Raw genomic sequence first — 27,198 nt, 5'->3', positions numbered from 1 at the left:
GGTAAGCTGATAGTGACTGTTTATTGGATATTAACTTAGTGAGCCGATGTACTAACTGTTTCATTGGTTACTGGTGAGAACAATAGAAGCGATATGATATAAAAGGCTTTTGCACACGTGTCTCGGGGTCCAGACTGCTCTGCACCCGTTTTGCAAAACGTTCAATAAAATAGTGTTGGATCCACTGCTGCCTGCCTGGCATTCTTTTCTTCTAAACCGAAAGCAAGGACTTTTTATCTAACAATTTGGTGCCGTGACTCGGATCCTGCTTCGGGGCGCGTCCCCTTCGCGCTGAGCCGAGGGGCCGGGGAGGAGAAGTGGCCACAGGCGGTTGTTTTATACTGCCTTCTCCTCACGACGGTGGCGGCAGAAGTGCCTGGGGACCAACGCCAGAGGAAGAGGGAGACGTGATCACTCCTTTTAGGCACCGGCAGTGGATCAATAAAGCAGCTGGACGCAGCTGCGGGCGGGACAGAAGAGGCTTTTGGGGTAAGTGAAACAGCTTACATCAGGGGATAAACGTGGGACGGTGGTGTGTTTGTGATTGTGTGAGACGCCTACGGGCGAAGCGAGTGAGGAGCCCCGATCTGCATTTCCTTACCCCGGAGACGGGCTAGGTCAGAGGAGGGCGAAGCGCAAGAATTGCTGACTGAAATTCCCACCGTCATGGGCGGGTCCCAATCTAAGTCTGCGAAGAAGTCCCATACGCCCTTGGAGTGTTGTTTGCGCAATTGGTCACATTTTAAGCAGGATTATGGAACTAAGATGACAAAGGATCGTCTTGTCTTTTTTTGCACCCGGGAATGGCCAATATTAGAACCCAAATGGCCACCCGAGGGGTCTTTTGACCCAACCTTGGTATCTGATGTGCAAACAATAGTAGCACAGAGGGGAAGTTGGGACCAGTTCCCTTATATTGATTCGTGGGCAACTTGTGTGCCCCTTGGCGGCAGGCCTGCTCCGTGGGTTGTTAAATGCATGTCCCTTGCCCTTCCCATGGTGGTCAAAAGGAAACCACCAAAAGAAGGACCACCCAGGGTCGTGGCCATGGCACCGGAGGACCTACTGCTTCCTCCTCCCTACGGGACAGCCGTCGCAGGGCGCTCGTTGCAACCACCACCCTCTCCTGAGGGGCCCGCCCAGCGGTTAGATGCCCCCGAGAAGGACCCCTCTCATGAAATAGTACCGGAGGACCACACCCCTCTAGTTGAACGCCAGGACACTCTCCAAGATCGTCTATATTCCCTAGAGGAAAAATTGGAGGTCCTACAGAGAGAGGCAAAAGGGGGACCTAACTACAACCTGCGAAAGGACCCCCAACCACCGGTGAAGTTCACCTTCCCCATCAGAGAAGTCCCCGACCCTACCGCCCAACATCCTCAAGGGACGATGTTTGTTTATGTCCCATTCACAACATCTGATTTGTATAATTGGAAACAATTTAACCTCTCCTTTGAAGAGGATCCCGGGCCACTCCTGTCTCTGATGGAGAATGTGAGGCTTACTCACAACCCCACATGGGACGATACACAAATGCTATTGAACACCTGTTTTCTCAGCCAAAAGCCAACCATCCTTGCAGGGGCACGAGCCAAGTATAGGGAGGAAAATCCCCAAGCAACTGAGGAGGAGACGACCCAATTGGGGGGTGGCCACAGCGACACATAGACGCTTACATGCTGACTATTTTCGACTCATTTTAGCAGGCATGAAGCAAGCCGCGAGAAGGGCCCCCAATTTGCAAAAAGTCCTGACTCTAAAGCAAGACAAAAACGAACCTCCTGCTGTGTTCCTCCAAAGGCTGAGGGAAGCCTTCGCTAAATATACTGACATTGACTTGAATGATCCAAATAATTTAAGGATCCTCATGACTCAGTTCGTGGGAAATAGCTGCCAGGACATCAGAAAGAAGTTGCAAAAAGTTGAAGGAGGGTTGGCAGCTGACTTAGGAGTTTTAGTTGAAGTAGCTCAAAAGGTTTATGAGAGGCGAGAAGAAGAAGAAGGAAAAGAAAAAGACAAGAGGCAGGCCAAGCTCCTTGCTGCGGTTCTTAAACCTGACAAGGAGGGAGCTAGGAAGGGGAGGAAAGGGGGAAGGAAAGGATCTCCCCTGGGGAAAGATCAATGTGCCTTTTGTAAGAAAATGGGGCACTGGAAGCGTGACTGTGAGGCTTTGAAGCAGAAAGAGAGAAGGGAAAATACGGGAGAAGCGCAGAGAGTTCTGTATGAACAGGAAAGAGATTAGGACAGACCGGGGCCCGGCCCCCTCTTAGCCGTCTCTGAGGCAAGACGGGACCCCATGGTCAAAATAAAGGTTGGGGGCCACTCCTACAAAGCCCTTGTGGACACAGGGGCCGCCCTGTCCGTCCTCCCCCTCAGTGAGCCCCCAACGGGAGGTGGGGGGTTCACCACCATAATGGGGGTCGAGGGAAGGGCAACTCAAGTGCCCCTCTCTCGTCCCCTGTTCACCAAGGTTGGGAAAACACACCTAGAACATGCATTTGTCTGTACCCCCTCCTGTCCGGTGGCATTGCTAGGGAGGGACTTATTGACTAAACTCCAAATTGAGATTGCTTTTACTCCTGACGGAAGGATGGAGATACGGCTCCCTAAACAGCAGAGTAGTAACTACCAAATGGCCCTTTTGAAGGTTGCAGAAGAATCCATCCCAGAGGCCACCGAGGACTGGAGCTTAATAGAAAACAGAGTCAACCCTCTAGCTTGGGCCGGGATTGGAGGGGCCTCTCGTGCCAAGTCGGCAGCACCATACAAAATTCCCCTCAAGGAGGGAGCAAGGCCTGTTCATGTGAAACAGTATCCCCTTTCCCGCCAAGGAAAGGAGGGCCTACAACCAGTAATAACAAAGCTCCGAGAAGAAGGCCGGCTCATTGAGATAATGTCTCCCTATAACACGCCCATCATCGCTGTGCCAAAAAGGGGGGGGGGGCAAGGGCTACCGCTTAGTGCAAGACCTCCGGCTCATTAATCAGCAGATCGAGGCCCCCCATCCTGTGGTCCCCAACCCACACACCCTCCTTGTAGGAATTCCGGAAGAGCACGCCTGGTTCACTGTCATAGACCTAAAAGACGCCTTTTTCAGCATCCCCCTCCACCCTGATTCAAGGCCTTTGTTCACCTTTGAATGGGAAAGCCCAGGGGGGGGGGTCAAAAGTTCAATTAGCATGGACAGTCATCCCTCAGGGGCTGAATCTCTCACTGGTGGTCTTTGGCCAGCAGCTCCAAAAGGATCTCGAACCCTGGGTCCAGCAGCACTCAGAGGTGCATCTCCTCCAGTACTGTGACGACCTCCTGATTTCAGCCAAGGCCAAGAATGCGTGCCTGAGTGGGACGGTTTCCCTCCTCAACTATCTAGCAGGGGGGGGGGTATAAAATGTCAAAAGAAAAAGTACAGTTGGCCCAACCAACTGTAAAATTCCTAGGCTACCACATAACTAAGGGGACTCAGAGCCTAGGGCAAGAAAGAGTTGAAGTCATCCGTGACACTCCTGTCCCTAAGTCCCCCGCGAATTGAGGGCCTACCTGGGGTTGACCGGATTCTGCCGACTATGGATAGCAAACTATGGGGAGACAGCGCGGCCGCTGTATGAGGCGCTGCAGAAAGATAGACTGGATAAATGGAAATGGACTAAGGAAATGAATAAGTCTTTTCTCAGTCTTAAAGCTGCTCTTGTGTCACCACCTGCTCTAGCCATACCAAATCCCAGCCGGCCATTTAGACTTTATGTGCATGAAAATAAGGGCATAGCTTCGGGAGTGCTTTGCCAGCGAAAAGGGCCCTCTTGGAGACCAGTGGGATATTACTCCAAGGTCCTAGATGTCGTAGCGCGAGGATGGCCAAGTTGCCTGAGGGCAGTAGCGGCAACGGCTCTGGTTTGCGCTGAAGCGGAGAAATTGACAATGGGAGGACCCATTGAAATTTGGGTGCCGCATGGAGTGCCACAAATTTTGGGATCAGGAGGAGGAAGCAAATTTCTCAACCCAGCCCGGCATTCCCGATATGAAATAGGTTTACTAACAAACGAAAACCTCACTTTTAAGGCTTGCTCCAGCTTTAATATCGCCACACTGCTGCCAACATTACTGGGCACAAATGGATCAGGACTCCCAGATCATGACTGCCTTGAAGTATTAGATCTGGACACCAAAGGCCGACTGGACCTTGAGGATGAACCAATAGAGGGAGCCAGAGATCTGTTTGTAGATGGATCTAGCTATATGCTGGATGGAAGGCGCTACACAGGCGCGGCTGTCGTTACTCTAGAGGAGAGTGTGCGTGAGGAAAGGCTGCCTCCTCATTTCTCCGCCCAATCCGCTGAACTGGTAGCCCTGACAAGAGCCCTGCAAGCCAGCAAGGGAAAGCGAGTAAATATTTATACCGATAGCAAAAATGCCTTCGCCGTTGTGCATGCTCATGGGCAACTGTGGAAAGAGAGGGGATTCCTTACAGCAAACGGATCTCCAGTGGCTAATGGCGGCCTAATAGTGGATCTTCTGGATGCCCTCCAGCTACCCTCACAAGTAGCTGTTGTCCACGTCCGAGCCCATGGGAAAGAAAAAGAGGAAAAATGGAGACAGGGAAATCAGAAGGCAGATGAGGCCGCAAAAAGAGCAGCCAGAGAGGGAATCCAAGGAACATTCCTCATTCTACCCAAAAGAAAAGAGCGCCCCACATACTCCCCTGCTGAGTTACGAATGGCACAAGAACACGGAATAAGTCCCTGTGATGACGGATGGATCCAGATGACAGATGGAAGACTGCTTCTTCCACAGACCCTGCAGAGGGTTGTTCTAGAGCAAGTTCACCATTCTCTTGGACACCCTGGAGCATCAGCCATGATCGACTATTGCAAGAGGCTGTTTGTCTCCCCTGGCTTAACTGTATGCGCCCACCGACTAGCCGCAACCTGTGAAGTTTGCCAGAAAACCAACCCTCCTAGGGCACCCCCTCCTCCAAAAGGAGGGCGACCATGGGCCTACTATCCTTTCCAGAGGGCGCAGATTGATTTTGCTGAGATGCCACCATGTAGGGGTTACAGGTATTTGCTTGTAATAGTATGTCAAATGACAGGGTGGGTAGAGGCGTTTCCATGTAGGAACTGCCAAGCTAAAACTGTTGTTGCTAAATTGTTACAGGAGGTGGTGCCCCGGTTCTCCCTGCCCGAAGTTATAGAGTCCGATCAGGGCTCACATTTCACCTCAGTTATTACACGGGGGCTGGCACAAGCTCTGGGAATAGAGTGGCATTTACATTGCCCCTGGAGGCCCCAGGCAAGTGGACAGGTTGAAAGAATCAATCGGAGCCTCAAGGAGACTTTAACCAAACTCCAACGAGGGGTGAAGCTCACTTGGGTTGAGGCTCTGCCAATAGCTTTAACGAAGCTTCGAAGGATGCCAAGAAAGGACATAAAATTGTCCCCCTTTGAACTGATGTTTGGGTTCCCGCCTCGGGTACACTGCGGAAGGAGGGAGGAAGTCAAGTGGGAGGTGGGTGATCAGATGCTAAGGGATCAGTTGACTTCTCTACAGTCTGTTCTTTCACAGCTACGAGCTTATTCCGTTCCATTTCAGAGACTGCCGTTAGATGCACCTATCCATCTCTTCCAGACGGGAGATGAGGTGTTGCTGAAAAAGTGGAATAAAGAAGCTTTAAAGGAAGGGTGGGAGGGGCCTTATTTGATGGGACCAACCAGCCACTCGTGTGTAAAGCTTGTGGGTTCTAGTAAATGGACACATTGCAGCCGGATAAAGCCATTTAAGCGACCCTCGCTTCCTTCTGTCACTTGGAAAGAACAGGAGGACACAGGCAACGGTCCTTTGCTCCCTGGCACCCCTCTGGAAGCTGCCAAGGACACAGGCGAAGAAGCCATCCAGGAGCCACAATCGCCTGTAATATACAAGTCACAACATCTGGGAAAAGCTCGGGTTCGAATTACAAAAAACTTGTAATATGAAGCAAGTATTGTGGGTGGTGTTGGTAATGTTGGTTAAAGAAATATTAACGTGGATGGTGATACCTCAAGGACTTGGGCTTGACAGCTTTAAGATAAAACCCCGAAATGTCACACCAACACCCCTCAGACCACTTCTGGTACAGATCCCTGAGAAAGAGAGGCGTCCCTGGAGAACCAGGTTAGGGATCCCAATAACAGAGGAAACTGATAATGTGTGGTTAGAGTGGATAAAGTATACAGCCAAGTCTTTAAATAAGTCTGACTGTTTTGTTTGTGCCACAGGGAGATCTGTGGCAAAGGTGCTGCCCTTTCCACTGGGATGGGACACTCCTTCCCTCCTCACCTGCGTGATCCGTTTGTTCCAACACCCTGATGCATGGGGAGAGGAGGAATGCCAAACCCTCAATAAATTATACCCCCCACTCAAATCAAAGGATCGTGTCAGACCTTCCACAGTCTTCCTGCAAAGAAGAAACCATACCGGATGCATACACCGAAACCTTGCAGACACAGAGGGGCGTATAGGGAACCTGACGAGTAAAGTAAGATGTGTTAATTCTAGCCGCTTTAGGAATAATTCCCTTTCAATCCCACGAGCTGATCTCTGGTGGTATTGTGGTGGCCTAGAGTTGTATGAGGTATTGCCCTCCAATTGGTCCGGAGCTTGTGGGTTAGTTCAGTTGGCAGTCCCCTTTTCAATTGCATACCATCCAGCAGAGAAGACTGGCCAACCCCGGCAGAAATGATCAGTAACCCCTTTTGATGATCAAATATATATTGACTCCATAGGAGTACCAAGGGGAGTGCCAGATGAGTTCAAAGGAAGAAATCAAATTTCTGCAGGATTTGAATCTACCCTGTTTTGGTGGGTGACCATTAACAAAAATGTAGATTGGATCAATTACGTTTATTATAATCAGCAGAGGTTTATAAACTATACTCGAGATGCTGTAAAAGGATTGGCTGAGCAGCTAGATGCCACCAGCCAAATGGCTTGGGAAAATCGGCGTGTTCTTGATATGATGTTAGCAGAAAAAGGAGGGGTTTGTGTCATGCTAGGTGGACGGTGTTGCACCTTCATCCCTAACAACACTGCCCCAGATGGCACGGTAACAAGGGCTTTGCAGGGTCTCACCGCCTTGTCTGAAGAATTAGCCGAGAATTCAGGGATTAACAACCCCGTGACTGACTGGTTGGAGAGATGGTTTGGAAAATGGAAACACCTAGCAGCCTCAATCCTTATTTCGCTTGTAGTGATGATAGGAGTTTTAGTGTTATTTGGTTGTTGCATTATCCCCTGCGCTAGAGGCTTATCCCAGCGGTTAATTGAAACCGCTCTGTCAAAACAGATGCTCTTGCTTTATTGTGCTGATAAAGAAACTCCGTTTTAAATGCTTTAAGACGTGAATAAAGACTTAAAGGAGGGAATTGTTAGAAAAAGGAGACTCCATAACCATTGGCGTCTCAAGTTACGTAAGAGCCCGAGTGGCGGGAAAATATAGGCGGAGCAAAAAGGGAATCATACTGACGCACTCATGACTAACGGCTTGGTAAGCTGATAGTGACTGTTTATTGGATATTAACTTAGTGAGCCGATGTACTAACTGTTTCATTGGTTACTGGTGAGAACAATAGAAGCAATATGATATAAAAGGCTTTTGCACACGTGTCTCGGGGTCCAGACTGCTCTGCAGCCGTTTTGCAAAACGTTCAATAAAATAGTGTTGGATCCACTGCTGCCTGCCTGGCATTCTTTTCTTCTAAACCGAAAGCAAGGACTTTTTATCTAACACTGCAATGAAGAAATCTCGCTGATTTGAGTGTCCAGTGTTACACTGCCTAAGTGTGTGCGCTAAAGAGACCGAGAAACCAGACAGCATGTTCCTGGCCAAGCCAAAATCACGCTACTACCATGCTCCTGAAAGCTGCAATAAACTGTGTAAGCTGGGAGACCCAACCTGATTGAGAAGAAAAGAAGATATTGGAGCAACTGTCTTAAAAAACAATGAGATCTGTGTAGCTGGCTGGCTGACACTGTCAGTGATGTTGCAACTTTAAATTATGACTGTTTTCCTGTTTGAGACCCCAGCGAAGAAAGCTGACCCGAGTTATTTGTTGCCCGTGCCAAAGCACGAATTTGGCTGCCCTGTACCTCATCGTGTCCTGTTTTAAGCTTGGGATTTACAAATACAAACTAAGAAGCTTGCCTTTGAAGTCCTGCAAATCACCCCACCGCCTCCCCGAAAAAGATTAATGGCTGCCTGAAAAATGCAAGTATAAAGCGACGCCCAGCGTCCTGAGTTTCGGCACTCAGTGTTTCAGTGCTTTCGTGTACCAGGTTAAAAGGAAAAAAAGAGTAAGTTTTTAAAATGTCTATGAGAACCTGACAGAAGTAGAATAAAATTTACAGAAGAGTTGCCCAGGTTAAAGCGTCACGGCTAGAGAGCGGAGCTGTGCCGCTCTGTTTAAACAGAGGCCTTGCTAAAAAGTTAAAGGCCCTTGTCTGTCAAAAGAGGTGTAGGGCCACACTTCCCCTTTTTAAACTAATGCAAAAGTGGAGAGCCTTTGCTAGAAACATCTCATCTTCATTGCCCAGAGCCTTCTCTGTTTGCCTCCATCATCATCTGGGCTTTTTAGAGACACTCTGCACATGAACTAAAAATTTTAAATTGTCAAAGACTTGCCATGGACAGTGCTGTGAAGCTTTTGATAAACTTGAACTCTCATCGCTGTGGACCGTGTGTCTGTGTTTGTAGTCAGCTCAGTGTACAGCAGGCTGAGTTTGATCTATGACTTTTAGATTTCCTTCTGCCAGAACTCATGCAGCATAGAGTTGCCGATGCAAAAATGGCAACCTAGAACTCTTTGCGTGTGTGGGTATGCCCGTCCCTTGATTTTAATGGGCCCTGAGCTTTCAGCCAGAAGAGCAGTATGATTGCTGGATCTGCTCCATCATGCCTTACCATGCAAAGTGTTTTCCATTCATTGTGTTAAATTGCAGAAAAAGTTTGTTGTGTATATTTTATGATTTCTTAAATATCATAAAATATATGTGATATTTGCAGATTAGTGTTAGTTGCAACTCCAAATAATACTAAGTGTGGTTCCCAATAGATGACAAGAAAAAAAGACAAAAGGCAAGTCGAGAAAGAGAAGGCAAGAGGCAAAGAGAAAAAACATTTGTAGAAAAAATCGTGGCTATAGTTGCCCCCAGGGTAAATTAAAAGCAGCTGATTGTGCCTAGAGCTTATTACCTGGGATAAAGTAGCCACAATAATGTAATAGTTCTTTAAAATGAAAAAAATGTAACTAAAAGGAGAAGAAGAGCCTATCCCAAATATGTGTCATTAGGACTAGTGTAAGACAGAAAGGTTTAAGTAAGTGAGTTTAACTTGAAAAAGACAAATAAAGAGACAAGGCTAGTGCATGGAGCAGAAAGTTTTATATAAAAAGTTTGAAACATGATCTGCAATACAGGCAGATCAGCAAAGAAAAAGAAAGCAAAAGAAAGAAAAAAAAATTGTCTTCCCATACTAATAAATAAAAGTGTTATCAAGCACTTTGAGAAGTAAAGTTGTTTACAGGAAGCTGTGCCTGAGAACCAAACACTTCTAGCCTATGCTGAAAATGCTTGCTAGTGTTGTGCTTCCTCATGGATAACATGTATGGTATAAAACCCATTTAGCCCAATAGCTCGTGGTTCAGAGAAACTGTCTGATCCAACCATTAAGTATGCCTGTGTGCTGTAAGTTACCCAATAAAGTCTCCTTATAAATACCCCCCCCCCGCTGGAATCCCAAAACACAAGTGGGGCTAGAGCACCTCACCCAGTATCAAACCCTGCTGTTAGAAGCCATGAAAGCAGGTATGAAAAAGTCAATAAATATGACCAAAGTGTCTAAAGTGCTGCAAGGTGCCACCGAGGCCCCAGAGCACACTTGGAGCATCTTTTAGATGCCTATCGCCAGTACACCCCCCTCGACCCAGAGGCCCAAGAAGAGGTGGGCGAAAAAAAGAAGAAGACCCGGCGGAGGCAGAAGATTCTTAAAAAAAGAACCAGTGTGCCCAGTGTGGACAAGATGGACATTAGTGGCATGAATGCCCAAATAAAATAAATCAAATACACAAAGGAGAAAACCAAAGGGGCCAGAATGGTTGAAAAAAGAGACAGCTTGAGAGGAGCTGTGACATTAACTTCATAATTGACACTGGAGCGGCATCAAGAGCAAGCAAACGTTAGCCTTAAACAAGAAGTCCAAACACTGAGCAAAGTTCTTCAAGCCCAGCGTCGCTTTGTCTTAGAAAATAAGCCCCCAATTCCCATCACAGAAGTTCATCCTTTCCAACCAAGAGTTAAAGTATGAGTTAAAGAGGGAAAAATAACCCTTTGACTCCCAGATAGAGAAGACTGAAAACTGTCATACTTTCCACCCCCGCAGCTATGAAAGCAGCTGGAGTTAAACCCTGGATACATTAGACACGAGTCAAGAGAGCGAGAGGGGAGAGTAGACTATAAACAGAAATCCTAAAAATCCTTTAAAAATCATTCTAAAAAAGCAGTAAGAAGACTCAGGCTAGACCTTACTGTAGACACACCGGGAAACTGTCCCCCTGCGTACGGTCAGACCTGCAACTGGAGAATTGAAGAAGGGGACTAGACCCTACTGCAGCTTGCCAGGTGAATAGCTGCCCAGCGTACGGTCAGATCCCAAAGAAGATCAAACATGCGTGTTGTAGTGTTAGTAGTGTTGCATTGTGTTTCCTTAATAAGGTGCAAAAAGGGGGGTCTGCCCCTAGAAAGAGAAGTTTGTCCCAGTGATTTGCTGATAATTACTGGCTTCACCTGGCTAACATCACGAAAGTAAAACATTTTTGTTTGCCAAGAAATATACCTGTAAACTGGCTTATTAGCTCATGCCTAATACCTGTCTGTAGACATCCTAAGAAAATTAAAAAAAAAAATACCATATTAAAAGTTTATAGTGTAAGTTTAACTTATTCCCAAAATGCTAATTGGAGCGTAGTTGCAAAGATCCTACCCCCTACAGAATTTACTTTACGTACCCCCATCGTTGCTGAAACAAATGCTACGTGTGCACGAATGCTTAATTGTCAAAAATTTTCCAGAAAATATAAAGCTATCCCTGGCCCCCTTCCACTGTAATAAAATTCAAAACATATCTTTTAATGATGCCCACATACTTTTGCCTCATAGATGGTTTTAGACATGTAGTTCCCGCACTTGGTCATTCATTCCTGCCTACTTGTCTAATAACCACCCATGATGCCTCAGCCGCCAATTGAACTGGTGCCAATTCTTCCCCTGTGGCCCGAGAAAATCTGTCGACGGCAGCCTCGAGCACTCCAACTAACTAAAAATTGTACAAGTCATGTGCAGTTATATTCTGACTCAGAAAAATTGGCCTTAGCAATGTCACTGGTTGGGGTTCCAGGTTTAGCCTTAGTTAATGGTCTGGAGATCAACCGGTTAGCTTGCAGCTTAGCCAAAAGCATAAATGCCACCTCACGAGCATTGTCATTGTTAAATAAAGAGTTGCGTGATCTAAGAGGTGCAGTTCTAGAAAATAGAGCTGGTATAGATTACCTCTTCCTTCTTCATCATTTAAGTTGTGAGACACACCAAAAGCTCTGTTGTTTTAACTTAACTGATAATGGCAATGCTGTAGATGAACAGATCAACAAGCTGCACAATATAGTAGCTAACAAAACAATAAAACAAAACCATTAGCTCAATTAGTTAACCCCTTGGCTTCCAGATCTTAGCTGGCTTGAAGCATTGTTCATCCTAATTCTACCAGTGTTGTTCATAAAAGTTCTGTTATGTCTCTGCGTTCCTTGTCTTATGCGCTGTTTAACCAATCTGTTTTATGTCTCAGCTAATAAAACTGCTGCCCTATATGCTCTAATAGCCCAACAAGAGGCTAAGTAATATGTATGTCACAAAAAGCTTTGTATGGTTATCAGAAATGCTATAATTGTAATGAAATTATGCATTTAAGGGGGGAATGTAGCAGCCATATCGGGGGTCAGACTAAGTAGCCTCATGCAGTCTCATGCTTCATGTTCTTGCTGAGCTCTTTCTCCCTTGAATATATTGTTGTAAGCTGATGAGACACAGGAATTCCTTATCTTGTCAAAGGTCATACAATTGTATATCTTGTTCTCTGCTGTTCTCTTCTGTTCTCTCCTTATCATGGCTACCCTATAACCCAGTTCTTGTATTATAAACAATGGTGCTGGGAAAAGAAATGTTGAGGACTGCAACCCCACGCGGGAGGGGGAGGAGGAGCCGTTTCATATGTGTCACAATGTCTATAAAACCAATGTGCTGATGTATTTCGGGGCTTCTGGCTCTTTGGAAATGATTCCAGCCCTAAGCCCGCGCGTTAAATAAAGAATCTCTTTTTCCTTCACTCCGTGGTCTCTCTGACTCTGGGTTCTGCAACACAGTGAACTACCAGGATTTCAACCCTTCCTTCAGAGCAGAAATCCTTACAGCACAAAGGAAGATGGTTTTATCGGAGACTTCTGGGCATTTGCGTTTGGCTGTGTCACCTCAAATTCTCTTTTGGCTGATATGACTGGAGATCTCTGCACCGGGGAAGAGAGGCTGGAGAACCTCCCTGAGCATGTTTTTGAAAAGCACATTACAGGCCACAGCTACAGCATCTACAATGCTGTCTATGCTTTGGCTCATGCTTTACATGCCACGGTTTCCTCCACATATACAGGCAGAGCAGCAATGGAGAGAGAGAGATGGAAACCTCAGAAACACCAGCCATGGCAGGTAATGTCCTGATTACTGAGGTCATCCCTTTATCCCTTTTCAGAAACATGGTAGGTATCATAGTGTGGGTGTTCTGCACCATTGCTAGCAGTGTTTGAGGCAAGAGCTTGGAGAAGACACTACAGGCCTGTTGATGCTGCAGCTTTGGCACTATTTGCTACACCATTAGATACAAATGTCAAACTATCTCAGTTAACATACCACTTCCGAGTAACACAACAGGCTTTAATCTGTGTAGCAAACAGGCTCCCTTTGAATGCATGATGATTGAAAGAATGACAGGAGGCTAAGCGGTTACTGAGGGTCACAATTAAAAATGAATTAGAATTTAGATTGAGGAGTCTTAGAAGGGGGCCCCTACTTAGGTTTGAGAAAGGTAGCCAGAAATGATTACTCTTGACCAGTAGTCTTTGGTAGTGAATTCCCAATACTTGAACTTCTTTCCCAGACCAGAACTTCCTTATGTGGGTACAGGGGAAATCTAATGCTAATGCTGTATGAGGTGGGTGAGGGTTCCTTAGTCCTCCTCTTCATTTGGAAATGGAAGCCAGAAATAAATTTATTTATTTACAACATTTTTATACCATTCCACACGTACAACAAATTCTCCTTGGGGAAAAAAAAAGATGTAATGTGATCATATGATATTGTTGCATTATTCCATCCCAGGACCATTTTTGGCAACCATTTTCAAAACATGTCTCCATGTAAATGGGGCTCCTGGGTACATTTTGTCACTGCTTCGATTGGTACACAACATTTTCATTTGAAAATGAAGTAGTGATGCATCCAAGATGTTAGCTTTAAGAACAGTCAGCATGAAGTTTAGATAGACAGATGGTGATGATGATGATGATGATAGATAGATTCAGTTTCTTGTTGCATCCTTTTTATTAAACACTTCTTTTTCATATTCAATCTAGCTCCACCACTTTCTCAAACAAGTGTCTTTTAACAACAGTGCTGGGGAAAAGGTTTCCTTTGACCAGAATGGGGTATTAATAACAGACTTTGTTGTTCTAAACTGGGTCATGTTTCCAAACCGATCTTTTGTTAGAGTAAAAGTTGGAAGGATAGACCCCCAAGCCCCACTAGCCAAAGCATTGACCATTAATGAAGATGACATTGTATGGCACAGCTGGTTTCACCAGGTAGGACCTGAATGAATGCAGGCCTTTGGGAAGCATGTCAGTTATGAATAAGGTGTGACAATTCAAATTGGGCTATCCCCCTGGACATATTGCATGGATCAGTTTCTCATCATGTACCGGAGTCAAAAGAAACTCTCTCTTTCTCTCCTTCTATATTCATATATCTCCTTCTGTTGTTGTTGTTCAGTCTATTTAGGCACAAACCCAAATTATCCCCTCAATTTCTAAGGCCCATTGAGTTGGTGAAGAAGATGGATTCCATTCATTTTCCTTTATTTTAACCTATACAATGTTTGGACTGTAGGTAGGGATGTCAGAGAATTCTGCCACGGATCTCGGTGAGGCCGAATGCCAGTGCATTCGGCCCCCCGAAATCTGTGGTGGAACGGCCTGCCCCCCCCACCCCCCCACAGATCCCCCCCGGGATGAGACTTACCTGGGGCGGATCTTCCGGGCAGCGGTGGCTCCCGCAGTGGCTCCCGCGGTGGCTCCGGCAAAGGCGGAGGCGGGGGCTGGTCTTCTGACGGGCTGCCTGCCACCGCCGCCATTTCCAGGCTTGAGTGGGGGAGGGAAAAGACATGATAGGCTACATAAAGATTTACGTAGCCTATCATGGCTAGGTTTATAAAAAAAGAAAAAAAAGATGTGATAGGCTACGTAAATCTTTTCGTAGCCTATCATGGTTCAGGGTGGGTTTAAAAAAACAAAAACGCGTGCGCAAATGGCGGCGGCTACAGCCGCCGCCATTTGTGTTCCTTCTTTTTGGCCATCTTAATCTATGTAAATATTTACGTAGACTATGATGGCGAAAATCAAGGGGAACGTAAATAGTGTAGTGGGTGCTATTTGCGTCCCTTTTTGATTCCCCGTTTTAGCCTACGTAAATCTTTACGTAGGCTAAAACGGGGAACCAAAAGGGACGCAAATGGCGCCTGCTATGCTATTTGCGTTCCCCTTGATTTTCACCGTCATAGTCTATGTAAATATTCATGTAGATTAAGACAGTAAAAAGAAGCAACGGAAATGTCAGCGGCCGTAGCTGCCACCATTTGCATATGGGTTTTTTTTGTTTTTGTTATTTACCCAGAGCCCTCTGTGGCTGGAAATCCGGCTGCAGACGGCTCTGGCCTGGCTGGGCCAGGTTGGGCCTGGCCGGCTGCTCCGCGGAGCTGCCGCGGAGCACAGCTGGCCGTTCAAGGATTCTGGGGGGGAGGAACAGAGTTCAACCCCCCAGGTCAGGATTCTGGGGGGAGGGATGGAATGCCTCCCCCCCACCATCAACATCATCCGCGAAAGGTAAGTCACTTTCGTACATCCCTAATGTAGGTTCCTCACAGGAGAAACATGAACTAAAATCTTTAGTATCTAGGTCTAGAAAATAGACACTTCCAATATTTCATATCATGAAGCATATAACAGTGCCACTCTGTATGCACTACTCAGAAGTAAGTCCAACCGAGTTTGAAGGGGCTTATTCGCAGGCAAGTAGGTCTGGGTTTGCATCCTGAGACAACTGGTTATGCATCAAATTATTTGACATATTCCTAAAATATCCAATTGAACTGCACATCAGGACTAGGAAACTAGCAGAAGCGCATTGCGTTATATCACGTTCCCTTCTGAACCTTAAGGATTCTACTAACCCATTCTTCTGAAGAGTAACATTCCCCTCTTCCATTGGTGGATTAGGCACAGCCCCTCTCTATATGCAATGACAACTGCCAGCCTCGTTACAGCAAGCAAAAGAAGGAAGGGGAGCCATTCTGCTGCTACGATTGCATCCCATGTCCAGAAGGGAAGATTTCTGACCAGAATGGTGAGCATCGTATTGTATAGTAGGGCTGGGCATGGACCCCTGGATCCATCTCGGAAGCTGCTTCGGGGCTTCCGAGGCGACCCCGATTTGGCTTGGGCTGATTGCGGGGGGGGGACACCCTCTTTGGCTTATGAAGCTGAAGTGGGATTCGGATATCCGAATCCTGCTTCTGCCCCCACAACACACAGCCCAGCCCCCAGCTCCTTACCTGGGGGGGGGTGCTGCCACCAGGGGAGCTGGTGCTGCCATGCTGCTGGGGAAGCCACTGCTGGCGCTGCCAGGGAAATGATGCCCATCGTAGCCTGCCAACCCCCGACAGGCATGAGGGCAGGACTCACCTTCCAACTGCGCTCCCTCCCTTCCTTGGAAGGAGGGCAGGGCGTGTGGCTGGGGGATGACTCCTGCCTCTGCCCCATGCCTCCGTGGGTTCCTTGCTTGCAAGGAGCCTGTGAAGGCTAGAGTGAGGCCAGCGGCAGCAGCTTGCAATGAGGGTGGGCCGCCCACGCTGCTGCCAACAGCTCTTAGGGCCTCTGGATGCACGCCGGCAGCTGTCTTGTTCCAGGGAATGGGGGGAACCATTTCCCCCCATTTTTTTTTTGCCATGGCTGTGCCCGTGAGGGCAGAGCCATGATTTTTCTGGTTCAGTCCACGGAGGCAGATGTGCTCTGTGGTTGGATGGTGGTTTTGCGGGCCTCCCTGTTAAAAACCATATGAATTCATGAGGATCCCTTTTTGATTGTATGGATCCTCATTTTACCCAGTCCCCATAGCACACACTTTCTTCTTGGCTTCATCCTGCCAAAGGAGAGAAAGGAAAAGTTAAAGCTTCCTCTGCCGTGCCTGGCAGAGACTGGGGCAGTTGCCCCCAGTGGCCGCAGAAGAGGCAGGATAGGACTAGGGTGGAGAGAGAAATGCCATGGAGCTTCCCTCTCAGCTCCCGTCCCATCCTGCTGCCGCAACCACCACCATCATTACACACAGTGGCAGCTCGTCTGGGCTGCTCAATTGTCAGGTGGCTCATGCACCCCAGTGGATCATCTTGTCCCCTGCTGGGGGTTTGTTCACCCCACTTTGGAGTCCACTGTTCTAGCCAAGTAACATTCCGACTGTCCTCTTCTCTCCAGTCACACCACCACTCTCACAATGAGCAAACGGAGGCTGACGCACAGCAAAACTCCATCCCTCCCTCTACCTCCCTCTCCTCTCCTCTCCTCTCCTCTCATGAGAGGAGAAGAATCCTATCACGGTTATAATGAAGAAGTGAATGGCGGCCGCAGACATGGCCACCATTCGCAAAGCAGCGCAAATGGCAGCAGGTAAGTGCTCTGTTTCGTGCACCTTTTGCGGGGTGGGGGGTGGGGGGCTTCATTCCACCATGGATTTTGGGGGGCTGAATGCGCTGGCATTCAGCCTCACCAAGATCCATGGCAGAATTCTCTGACATCCCTAACCTCACGGGGGGAAAATAAGCCATGGTAGCTCCATTTCCCTTCCCACACATGTTGGTTGTGAACTGCATAATTTGCATAATTTCCCTCCCCGAGTTAGGGGTTGTCATGACATCCAAATGCAGTGAGGGTGGGTGGCTGGGTGGTTTATGAAGTACCCTAAAATGCTAGAACAAACCATGGTTTTCAGGGTGGTTTGTAAACCACCCCAGCCATCCACCCTTGTTAGGTTTGGAGGTCACAACAACATCCATGCCTGGTGAGGGCCATTATGCTAATTAGGCAGCTCAAGACTGGTATGTGCAGGCAGGGAGAATAAGCCACCATGGGTTATTTTCCCCTTGTGATGGTGCAAACTCTGTCACTGAGTACGAACTAGAGGAACATTTGGGTGTAAATGGACACCTTGCAGTTGAGGGATGTAAACAACTGCATGGGGTGTGTGTGTCTCTATGAGCAGTTTGCTCTGAGCTGGCTGCGTCTGGAGGTCATTAGGGATACATGACATCATGGCTATCCAGCAGCCACCCCGGCGCTTATCACAGAAAAACAACCACAACAACCAGATTTCCTGAGACTGCTTAAAGTCCAGTTCGTTTCCCTAAGTTGGGTTCTTGGTGCTAGAGGTGTTGTGTGCCCCAGCACCCACATTTGCCTCAGGTATGCTAGCCCTGCCCAGGGATGAACCTGGTCAAGGGGTGTATCCTGTCCCTGTGTTTCCCAGCACAAAGCAATTAATGTCTACTCAGAAGAAACTCCCATTGTGCTCAGTGAGGCTTGTCCTCTGAATGCACACATCAGAATTTGCAGAGATCCCCCTCAACTGGAATGGCCCGGTTTAAAGCAGAACTTCCCTAAAGGCTGTAAAGCATGATCTCGAGGCTCTGATTCTCTGTTGTTTGGTATATTGCCTTAGGAAGTAACTACTTCACACCTTTGTTACAAGGACCGTGTGCAGCATTGGGTTAGGAAGGGGGCTGGTTTCACCTCCCTGTCCCCCCCCCCATCTTTCCCAGCACAAGCATATCTGTGTCTAGTCGGAAGTAACTCTCATTATGCTCAATGAGGCTTGTCCTCAAAATGCAGACGACGGAGTCACTGAGATTCCCATGAATCAAAATAACACATTTAGGAGCATTAATGCCAAAGCTTCTATGCTTTGATTGATCCAGCACTGATTGGTTGTTGTTTTTTTTAACAAAGGAAGTAATGCATGAAGGGGGGGAAGAGAGAGGAGGAGATTGTTTGGCAGGGAGAACACTGTTCTTTTAATGATTGTCGCTTTAAGAAAGTACTTAATGCAGGTGCAGGGAGGGGAGAGAAAGAAAAGAAGGCTGTTGTTGTTTTACTTTTATTGAGAGGAAATGTGTTTCCCTTTTCCCAGCACCAACTGATGTGTGTGTACACCATTGTGGTCAATGAGGCTCTTTCCTGAAATCCAGGTGCATCTGGAGCTTCAGGGGAAAGGAGAAAGGGGTGGGGCGCAAAGAGCCTGGTGGAGGGAAACCTCTCTTATTGGTTGAGCAGCCCCTGCCAGTCAGAAGATGTTCACTCCAATCCCCACCCGCACCTGGAACTATGTTCCGTACAGTGATTTTTACAGGTGCAGAGCACTTGCACGTGGAACTCTGCATGAACAAAAGCACAGTAAAGCTGATTCCTTTTAAAAACATTGATACCCCTCCATTCACTTCTCCTTCCATTGTTGTGTGAAACCCCCACCCACAATCTTCAAACATTTGCAGTGGGGAAAGTGTTTTACATTCAGAAATGATGTGCCATTAGGGGGAAATAGTGGGGTGACCAAGACTGGTAATGCCATCAAATAATTTAGGATGGTTAAAATGAGAAGCTAGAAAATGCTCTCTTGCAACTGGGGGATGGGCATTAAAATGGAAAATTTGGATCAGTATAAGCTAGTGTACAGTGATGCACAATAGGCAATTCCCCCCCCCCCAACTTCACATATATGTTCCTGGGGTCTCAGCTGGTGGTGACGGATGGGGAAAGGGATCTTGGGGTTCTGGTGGGTAGCTCAATGAAAGTATCAACCGAGCGTGTGGCTGCTTTGAAAAAGGCAAATTCCATATTGGTGATCATTAGAAAAGGAATAAACATAAATCTGCCAATATTGTAATGCCTTTATACACATTTATGATGTGACCACACTTTCAATAATGTGTATACTCCAGGGATGTAAAAAAGTCACTTACCTTTTTGACAAGGTCATTCGCGGTGGGGGGGAGGTGCTCTGCACCTCCCCCTGAAATCCTAATCCGGCCGGCTCCGCTCCGCGGACACTCCGCAGAGCCACCGGCTGGGGCCGCCCGCAGCCGGACATCCGGCCACTGGGCACCCTTCCGGAAAATAAAATTCACATACGCAAATGGCGGTGGCTACGATGGCTGCCATTTAGGTTCCCTTTTTTACGCTGTTTTAGCCAACGTAAATATTTACGTAGGCTATTACGGCAAAAAAAAAAGGGGGGGAACGCAAATAGCGTAGTGGGCGGTATTTGCGTTCCTTTTTTTCCTGCCGTTTTAGCCTACATAAATATTTACGAAGCTATTACAGTGAAAAAAAGAGGCATGCAAATAATGCCCACTACACTATTTGCGTTCCCCTTTTTTTCACCTTAATAGCTTACGTAAATATTTACATAGGCTAAAACAGTGAAAAAAAGGGAATGCAAATGGCGGCCGCCGTAGCCGCCACGATTTGCGTGCACAGTTGTTGTTGTTTTGCTTGCCATGATAGGCTATGTAAGTATTTACATAGCCTACCATGGCAAAGGCAGCCACGCAAATGGCGTGGTGGCCGCCATTTGAGTCCGCAGCAAGCAGCCGAGAGACCAACTGCTGCTGCCACCGCCACCACCAGAGCTGCCTCCAGAGCCGCCGCTAGAGCCGCCGCTGCCGGAACATCCACCCTAGGTAAGGTTCATCCCAGGGGGGATTCCGCGGAGGGGTGGGGGGTGGGTGGGTGTTCCACCACGGATTTCGGGGGGCCGAATGCCAGTGCATTCGACGTCACTGAAATCTGTGGCAGAATTATCCGGCAACCCTAGTATACTCCTGATCAGAATGCCATAAAAACAGATACTGTAGAGCCGAAATGGTGCAGGAAATGGTGAAATGGTGTATCAAGGGGCTGGAGCAACACTCCTATGAGGAAAGGTTACTATATTCAAGATTTCTAGGTGAGAAAAATTGTGAATGGGTGTGGGGGTGCGACCACTCCTGAAGAAGTCCACATGGACCCCGTGGTATTAGACAACTACTGCCCAGTCGAAAATACCCCTTTTATAGGGAAGGTATTTGGGAAGGATGTGGCGGAACAACTGCAGGCACTCTTGGAGGATACTGATTATCTAGACCCATTCCAGTCTCGGTTTTAGTCTGAATCAGCCTTGGTTGCCCTGATAGATTACCTTTATCAAGAGAGGGACAGGGGAGTGCAATCCTGTTAATTCTGCTCTATCTCTCATCAGCTTTTCATACCATCAACCATGTTATCCCCCTGGATTGACTCTGTGGGATGGGAACCGGAGACGCTGTGCTACAGTGGTTGCAGTTCTACCTATGGGGCCAATTTCAAAGAGTAACATTGAGTGACTATTCTTTGGCCCCTTGGCAATTGAGCTACAGAGTTCCACAGGGCACCATCTTGTCCCCAATGTTGTTTAAAATCTGTATGGAGCCGCTGGGAATGGTCATTAGGGGATTTGGAACCAAGTGCCCTTAGTATGCTGATGACACAAAGCTCTATCTCCCTGTGACATCAGAATCAGGAGAGGCTCTACAAGTCCTGAATCAGTGCCTAGACTCAGTAATGGGCTAGACGAGGGCCAATAAACTGAAGCGGAATCCTGGCACGATGGAAGCCCTATGGGTGAGTGGTTCCCGAATCCATGGGATAGGCTCATTGCCTGTTCTGGATGGGGTTGCACTCCCTCTGAAAGATCAGGTCCTTAGCTTGGGGGTACTCCTAGATCTCTCACTGTCACTGGAGGCCCAAACGTCCATGGCAACTTGGAGTGCCTTCTATGAGTTTTGGCTGGTTTCCCAGCTACTCCCTCTCCTGGGCAGGGATAGCTTGACCATGGTGGTTACAGGCGTTAGTAATCTCAAGTAGGGATGTAAGGACTCCTTACCTTTCATCCGTGGGAGGGTCCACCAGGGGGGGAGGTGATCCGTTCCTCCCCCCCGCAATCCAAGCTGGCCTGCTCGGCCGGCTGCTCCACAGAGCTGCTGCGGAGCACAGCCGGCCATGGAGGATTCCGGGGGGGAGGAACGGAGCGCCTCCCCCCCGGTGAGGATTCCGTGGGGAGGGACGGAACGCCTCCCCCCCACCATCAACATTATCCACTAACAGGTAAAGTGACTTTCGTACATCCCTACCAGTCACCGTTTGTGTACTGAGTAGGAATATTTTGCTGTTCCCTGATTGGCCTTGGATTCTTGACTAGTCTGCACTGGTAGGCTTAGGAAAAGGCTTGAATTTGTCAGAATAAAGTTATCCTGCAACTCCAGATATGGCTCATAGGGCCAGAAAGAAACTTGCTGCTTCTTGGGGCAAGAAGCTCTTCAGTGATAAATTGAGTTTTGCCCTGTCGCAGCCATTTTTTTGAGCTGCAGGCTTTGCAGCTTGAGGTCATGGGCTATTATCATTGGATATGATCTTCATCTGCAAGAGGCAGAGGGTTCTACATGGCCTTAGGGAAGGAGGAGCTGGGACTGGCCAGCGATGGGATGTGAGCAGAATCAAGGAAAGGTTCTGTACCAGGTCATCTGTGCACATGTTAGTTCTGTTTGTAGTTCTTTGTGTGGTATTCCTGCTTTGACTACTTGCCCCAGCTCTATGGGTCACCTCTCCCTCACACATGCTATCCATCTGCAGGAAAGCAGAAACACAATTTGCCATACTGCTCTTTGGAGGAGTACAGACAGAGACAGTGATAAGAAATTAAGTTATAAAAAAGAACTTTCCCCCCAGGTAGGTTATACTTCTGGTCAAAAATAACAAATCTGTTGTTAATCAATGCCATAAAGAATACATTAGTTTTAGATGAGTACGCTATAATTTTAAAACAAAATGACTGTAATTAATTCTACTGCTTTCTATATCCCCTGTGGAGTCACAGTGGCCATCACCAAAAAACAAAAACAAAGACTGAAGGATGGTATGAATATATCCCAGTAACATTCAATGGCAGGACTAGGGACAAGTGACAGGCAGGGATCTGTCCGACTTATTTCTGATACTTTACATTTCATACTTTTGGCTTCAAGCCTACCATCAGACAGTCCTTTCTTTCAAATCTCGGTGTTGTAGTAATGGAGGCTCCAATGATAACATAGATGCACTTCAGTGTCTTCAGGATGGTGATATTGGTGCTGGCATCGCTACTGCTGTTGCCTCACATGGTATGTAAGGCGAATGTTGTTAAATGTCAGATCGTGGACCACCACCCTATTTTTCACAAGTATCTTCAGCCAGGAGATGTCCTTTTTGGTGCCCTTGTTTATCAGACCTTCTTTACCTCCTCACCAAAATCTTTTCAACAACCACCTTCTCCAGTACAATCTGAACCATACCTGTAAGGATTTTTTCCCCCTATGTAATGTGTGTGTTGAGATTATTATAAGCCCACACTTTGTGGCCCTATTTAGAGGGTGATTCAGATGAATCCGCCAGTATAACCAGGAATTGGGGGAGCAGTGGCTTATGTTTAGGAAACAGCTTTGAAGTTTGTTCTCAAACAGGGCAGTGTAGGGGAAGGCGGTTAGAGGATGACCCCATTTTGAAGTATAAAGGGTAATACATGGCTTCTTTACAGAAATTTGAAGTTTGAAAAGTGACCTTGAGCAGTTTGACAGGTATGGCCCACCCCCAACCCCATTTTATTCTACTGAAGTTCATAAAGTCTCTGTGTGAGCATGTTCCGAATGATCCTGCAGGAGTGGTACAAGTGAGAAGGAATAGAAAAGGAGGAGAGAGCAGGGGGAGCAAGTGAAGAGGGCAATTTATTACGTTTTGACAGAGGCCAACTTTATAGACAGGCCAATTTTATAGATGCCTGAACTGCAGCAAGAATTGCAGTAGTGTGTATTACCAGAAAATAAACCAAATCTTAAATCGGGCCTCATTTCCATTCTCTTGGAATGTTTCTAAAGGTCCTGAGATGAAATTCTGCCTTTTCCCATATTGATCCTGAGCAATGGAACTGCTGTTTGAACACACTTGTCTGCCATAAAAAGGGTATTAAAAAATGAAAGGTATATCCGGCTTTATTAATATACTTACTGTTATGTTTCTGTGCATGTTTGCTGTACGCAGCCTCGGGGACCTCTGTTTTTTGCTCAAGGCAAGAGGCAAAGCAGAGTTACAGCTGGCCTTCATGCTTTCAGAAAGTGAGATCAGCCATTGTTCCTCTTTACCAAAATGCATTGCTAGGTCTCATCTGATACCTGCAACACCTACCACTCACCAATTTATTCAGACTGCAAATCTCCATTTTGAGACTTGTAGCAGACTACAAGTGTGATATCCAGGGCAATCTTACCGCAGTCATCAAAGGACTTGACTTGGACTCCTACTGCAGACCACATGGCCAGAACAGCTAGCCAAAGTTTTGGACTTTGCTGTTTCTTTCCCCCATCACATGCTCTTTGAACCACCTAGACTGATGAAGAGCTCTGGAGAACTTGAAAGGTTGTAGCACAATTATGTGGGATGGAAAGAGATGGGGATGGAAGCTACACAGGATCACATTTTCTGTCTAGGACAGGAGGGATGAATCTTAAGAATTGCATCCTCCAAACAATGGCTTACTAAATTATGCTCCAGGTAGGGATGGCGGAGAATTCCACCACGGACCCCAATGAGGGTAGGTTATCGCATGAAAAAACAGGGACGCAAATGGCGTGGTGGACACCATTTGCAGCCGTAAAGCTGTTAGTTTAGCTTAAATGCAGCTGTAAATGGCTGCATTTTGGTTAACCTAACAGCTTTACAGCCGCAAATGGCTTAGCGGAAGCCATTTGCATCCAGAGTTAGCCCAGAGATACGGCAGGCACAGCAATGGCAGCCTGCTGTATCACCAGCGATGCAGACCCGGCGGCCAGCTCCAGAGGATTGCTGCAGAGCAGAGCCAGCCCGGACAGATTCCGGGGGGAGGGATGGATCGCCTCCCCACAGGGGTAAATTCCCACCCAGAACAAAAGGTAGGGAATCCGCCCATCCCTAGCTCCAGATAATATTATGGAAGAAACAGAAACAAATTATTATATACATGGTAGAAACAGCCACCTAGAAGGCACCTTGGTTTTAAAACAATATTTGACTTTCTCATATAGTTTACCTCTTCATTCTCCCTCAGACGTGAAAGAGATTGTATCTTTCCTCCCTTCCCAACAAGCATGACTATCCTGTTGCTGAAGCCACCAGACAGACAGACATAGAACAAACTGTTGATTAGGATGTGAATACATTATAAAGGCATTGGCCTTATATTACATTGCATTAGAGTGTGAAGACATTAGGGTGTGGAGACATTATAAAAGCATATTATCTACATTCCAAATGAAATTGGTAAAAAGAATACGTGATCTGCATCTTCAAGCCCTTGTTTTATTTCGGTGCACTACTGGAATTGTATGACTTTGTGTATTTTCATGCACCACTTTAAAAAATGCTCATGTTTGTCAGAATTTTAACTACAACCTGCAGTTGTTTTGATGTAACCAAAATTTTATATGCCTTAATAATGTTGAGAGGGATGGCCATGTTAGTCTGTTGCATAAAGAAACAAGAAAGCGTCTTGCGGCATAAACCTTTCACGGACTACAGTCCACTTCAGTGGATCTACTCTAAGGATGACTAAATCTGGATCCAACCCTATGTTTCTGTGTCAAAACTAACAAGTGAATTCACCCACCATCATGACAACTATCCATACTCTCATCCATGCCATTGGATGCCTATTTACTCTACTTAAATGATTCTTTGATTCTTAAGGTTCTTTTCCCAATAGCATTAGTATTAGCAATTAAAATGATACACAATGCAGTAGCAATGGTTTTACAAGGTACAAGAGAAGTTTGTGACTCAAAATGGAAATCTCATTTCAGGTCAATGACTCAGAACTACCAGCATATCCTGGCCTTGGTGTTTGCCATACAGGAAATCAACAGAAATCCCCAGATCTTACCCAATGTCACCTTGGGATTCCACGTCTATGATGGCCATATGAATACAAGGTGGACGTCTCATTCTGCATTGCATCTTATTTCTCCAATGAACCAATTTGTCCCCAACTACAAGTGTGATATCCAGGGCAATCTTACTGCAGTCATCGCAGGACTTGACTTGGACTCCTCTCATCAGATACAAAATATTTTGGGCATCTACAAGATTTCTCAGGTAGGAAGTATGTGCAGAATACAAACATTTACACATGATCCAATTGTTCATTTTCTTCCTGGATGTGACTTTATGGTGTTGAATAAACAGAGATGGAGGTATTTCATTTAATCAGATATACTGTATTATTTCTGTAAATTGCAAAGAAAAGGAAGTGAAATGATTGGTATGATACCTTCATACCTAGGAATTTTTAAAAAAGTTTTACTTGTATCCATGTTAGGATTAATCAGTCTGAGATATGGTAGTATGGAGACTTCTAGCATTAGAATCAGGCCTTTGCAATATGGTTCAGTTCCTTTGTACCCTAAATTAGAAGGCAGAACCATAGAACTTAAAAAATGGGGAAGAGAAAAAATATGAGAAAGGTTGAGTTTGGCAGTAGGAAACTGAGCAAAGAAACTTAGGGGGGAAAGGTGTTTATTTGTATTTTTCATTTGCTTTTCCACCTCTGTTAGCAACCTAGGTGGCCATGTCGTCACCCTTTCTGTGCACCCACTGTCTCAATGACAATTCTGCACCACATCATTCTCCCCTTGGTGCTATGATGTTACTGAATGGAAGGGCTGATCTTCACAAGCTGATAAAAAGCATAAACAATTCACCTCAGTGCTCTGCCCATTTTCCAACTGTTTTACTACAAAGCCATTTGCTGATACCCTGTTGCCTTCTAGAATACAGTGGAATGGCCACAAATAAGGACCTGATAGAAAATGTCAGCCAGCCAAAACCTGATTAAAATAATACAAAATTAACACTGTCAAAAGAACTACATGTGTCACAAAGTTCCAGCACAATGGAAGTGTTGCCCAAGTCATTGTAGCCATGTGAAATTCCTGTAGGCTGCTCACCTCCGTTGCCTGATATGATTCATGAAACATCCGCACCTGTTTGGGCTTGGAGGGGACAGCTGGACCAATCCTCCAGCATCTTCCTAATGCACAGATCACCCATGATATCAGCCTGTTCTTTGGCCTTGGCCTTGAAGGCCAGCATAGGCAGGGCTTCTCTGATGGTTCTTACTGCCAGTCCATTTCTTTTAAGAGGGACAATAAATTGACATGGACTCACAACACTCTTTTCTGTGAATGGAAGGGCAAGCAGGCTCAGCATTGCACCCACACACCTTTTTGCTTTTTCCTTCTCATGGCCCTTCCACTGCCACCTAATGAAGGCCTGTAATTCTCAGGCTGTATTCACTAGCCTAAACACTGTCTAGGTCTCAGATATCTATTTAAGTGGTGTGAGTTGGCCATTAGAAATAAGGTGGGTAGCCAAAAGGAGAAACCAACACACAATGGCATGGTTCACACAACTGTGGCTCAGGAAATAAGTGACAGTGGCTTATTTCCCCCGTTGGGCATGCCAGGGGGATTATTATACTGAACTTCAGCAGGGTGGCTTCTTGCATCATGAGAACCTGGCCATGGTGGCTTGTTGCCACACAGACAGTCAACAAACCACCCAGAAAGCTGCAACAGCCCATGAACTCAGTCCCCCCTCCCCTTCTCTCGGGAAGCACAAGAGTGAAGATATGTATAAGAGGGAAATACGCCTACGTAGGGACAGGCAGAATTCTGAT

General features: G+C 46.6%; 1 protein-coding gene across 1 annotated transcript in view; it reads left to right on the top strand.

The window, feature by feature from the left end:
* The window catches only part of LOC146341854 (vomeronasal type-2 receptor 26-like), a 49,640-nt gene that overhangs the window by 8,585 nt on the left and 13,857 nt on the right, over positions 1–27,198 (top strand). The window contains exons 2-5 of the mRNA XM_084807067.1: positions 15,618–15,744; positions 22,958–23,009; positions 25,325–25,616; positions 26,986–27,175. Coding sequence (XP_084663193.1) covers positions 15,618–15,744; positions 22,958–23,009; positions 25,325–25,616; positions 26,986–27,175 — 661 coding nt within the window. The remainder of the gene's footprint in view (positions 1–15,617; positions 15,745–22,957; positions 23,010–25,324; positions 25,617–26,985; positions 27,176–27,198) is intronic.

This window comes from Heloderma suspectum, chromosome 6 (genome assembly GCF_057233095.1).
Source record: "Heloderma suspectum isolate Gila_16-S chromosome 6, 16-S_ref, whole genome shotgun sequence".
In the NCBI taxonomy this organism is placed as follows: domain Eukaryota; kingdom Metazoa; phylum Chordata; class Lepidosauria; order Squamata; family Helodermatidae; genus Heloderma; species Heloderma suspectum.
Note: the sequence above shows the minus strand (reverse complement) of the source record. Positions and strands in the feature narration are given on the sequence as shown.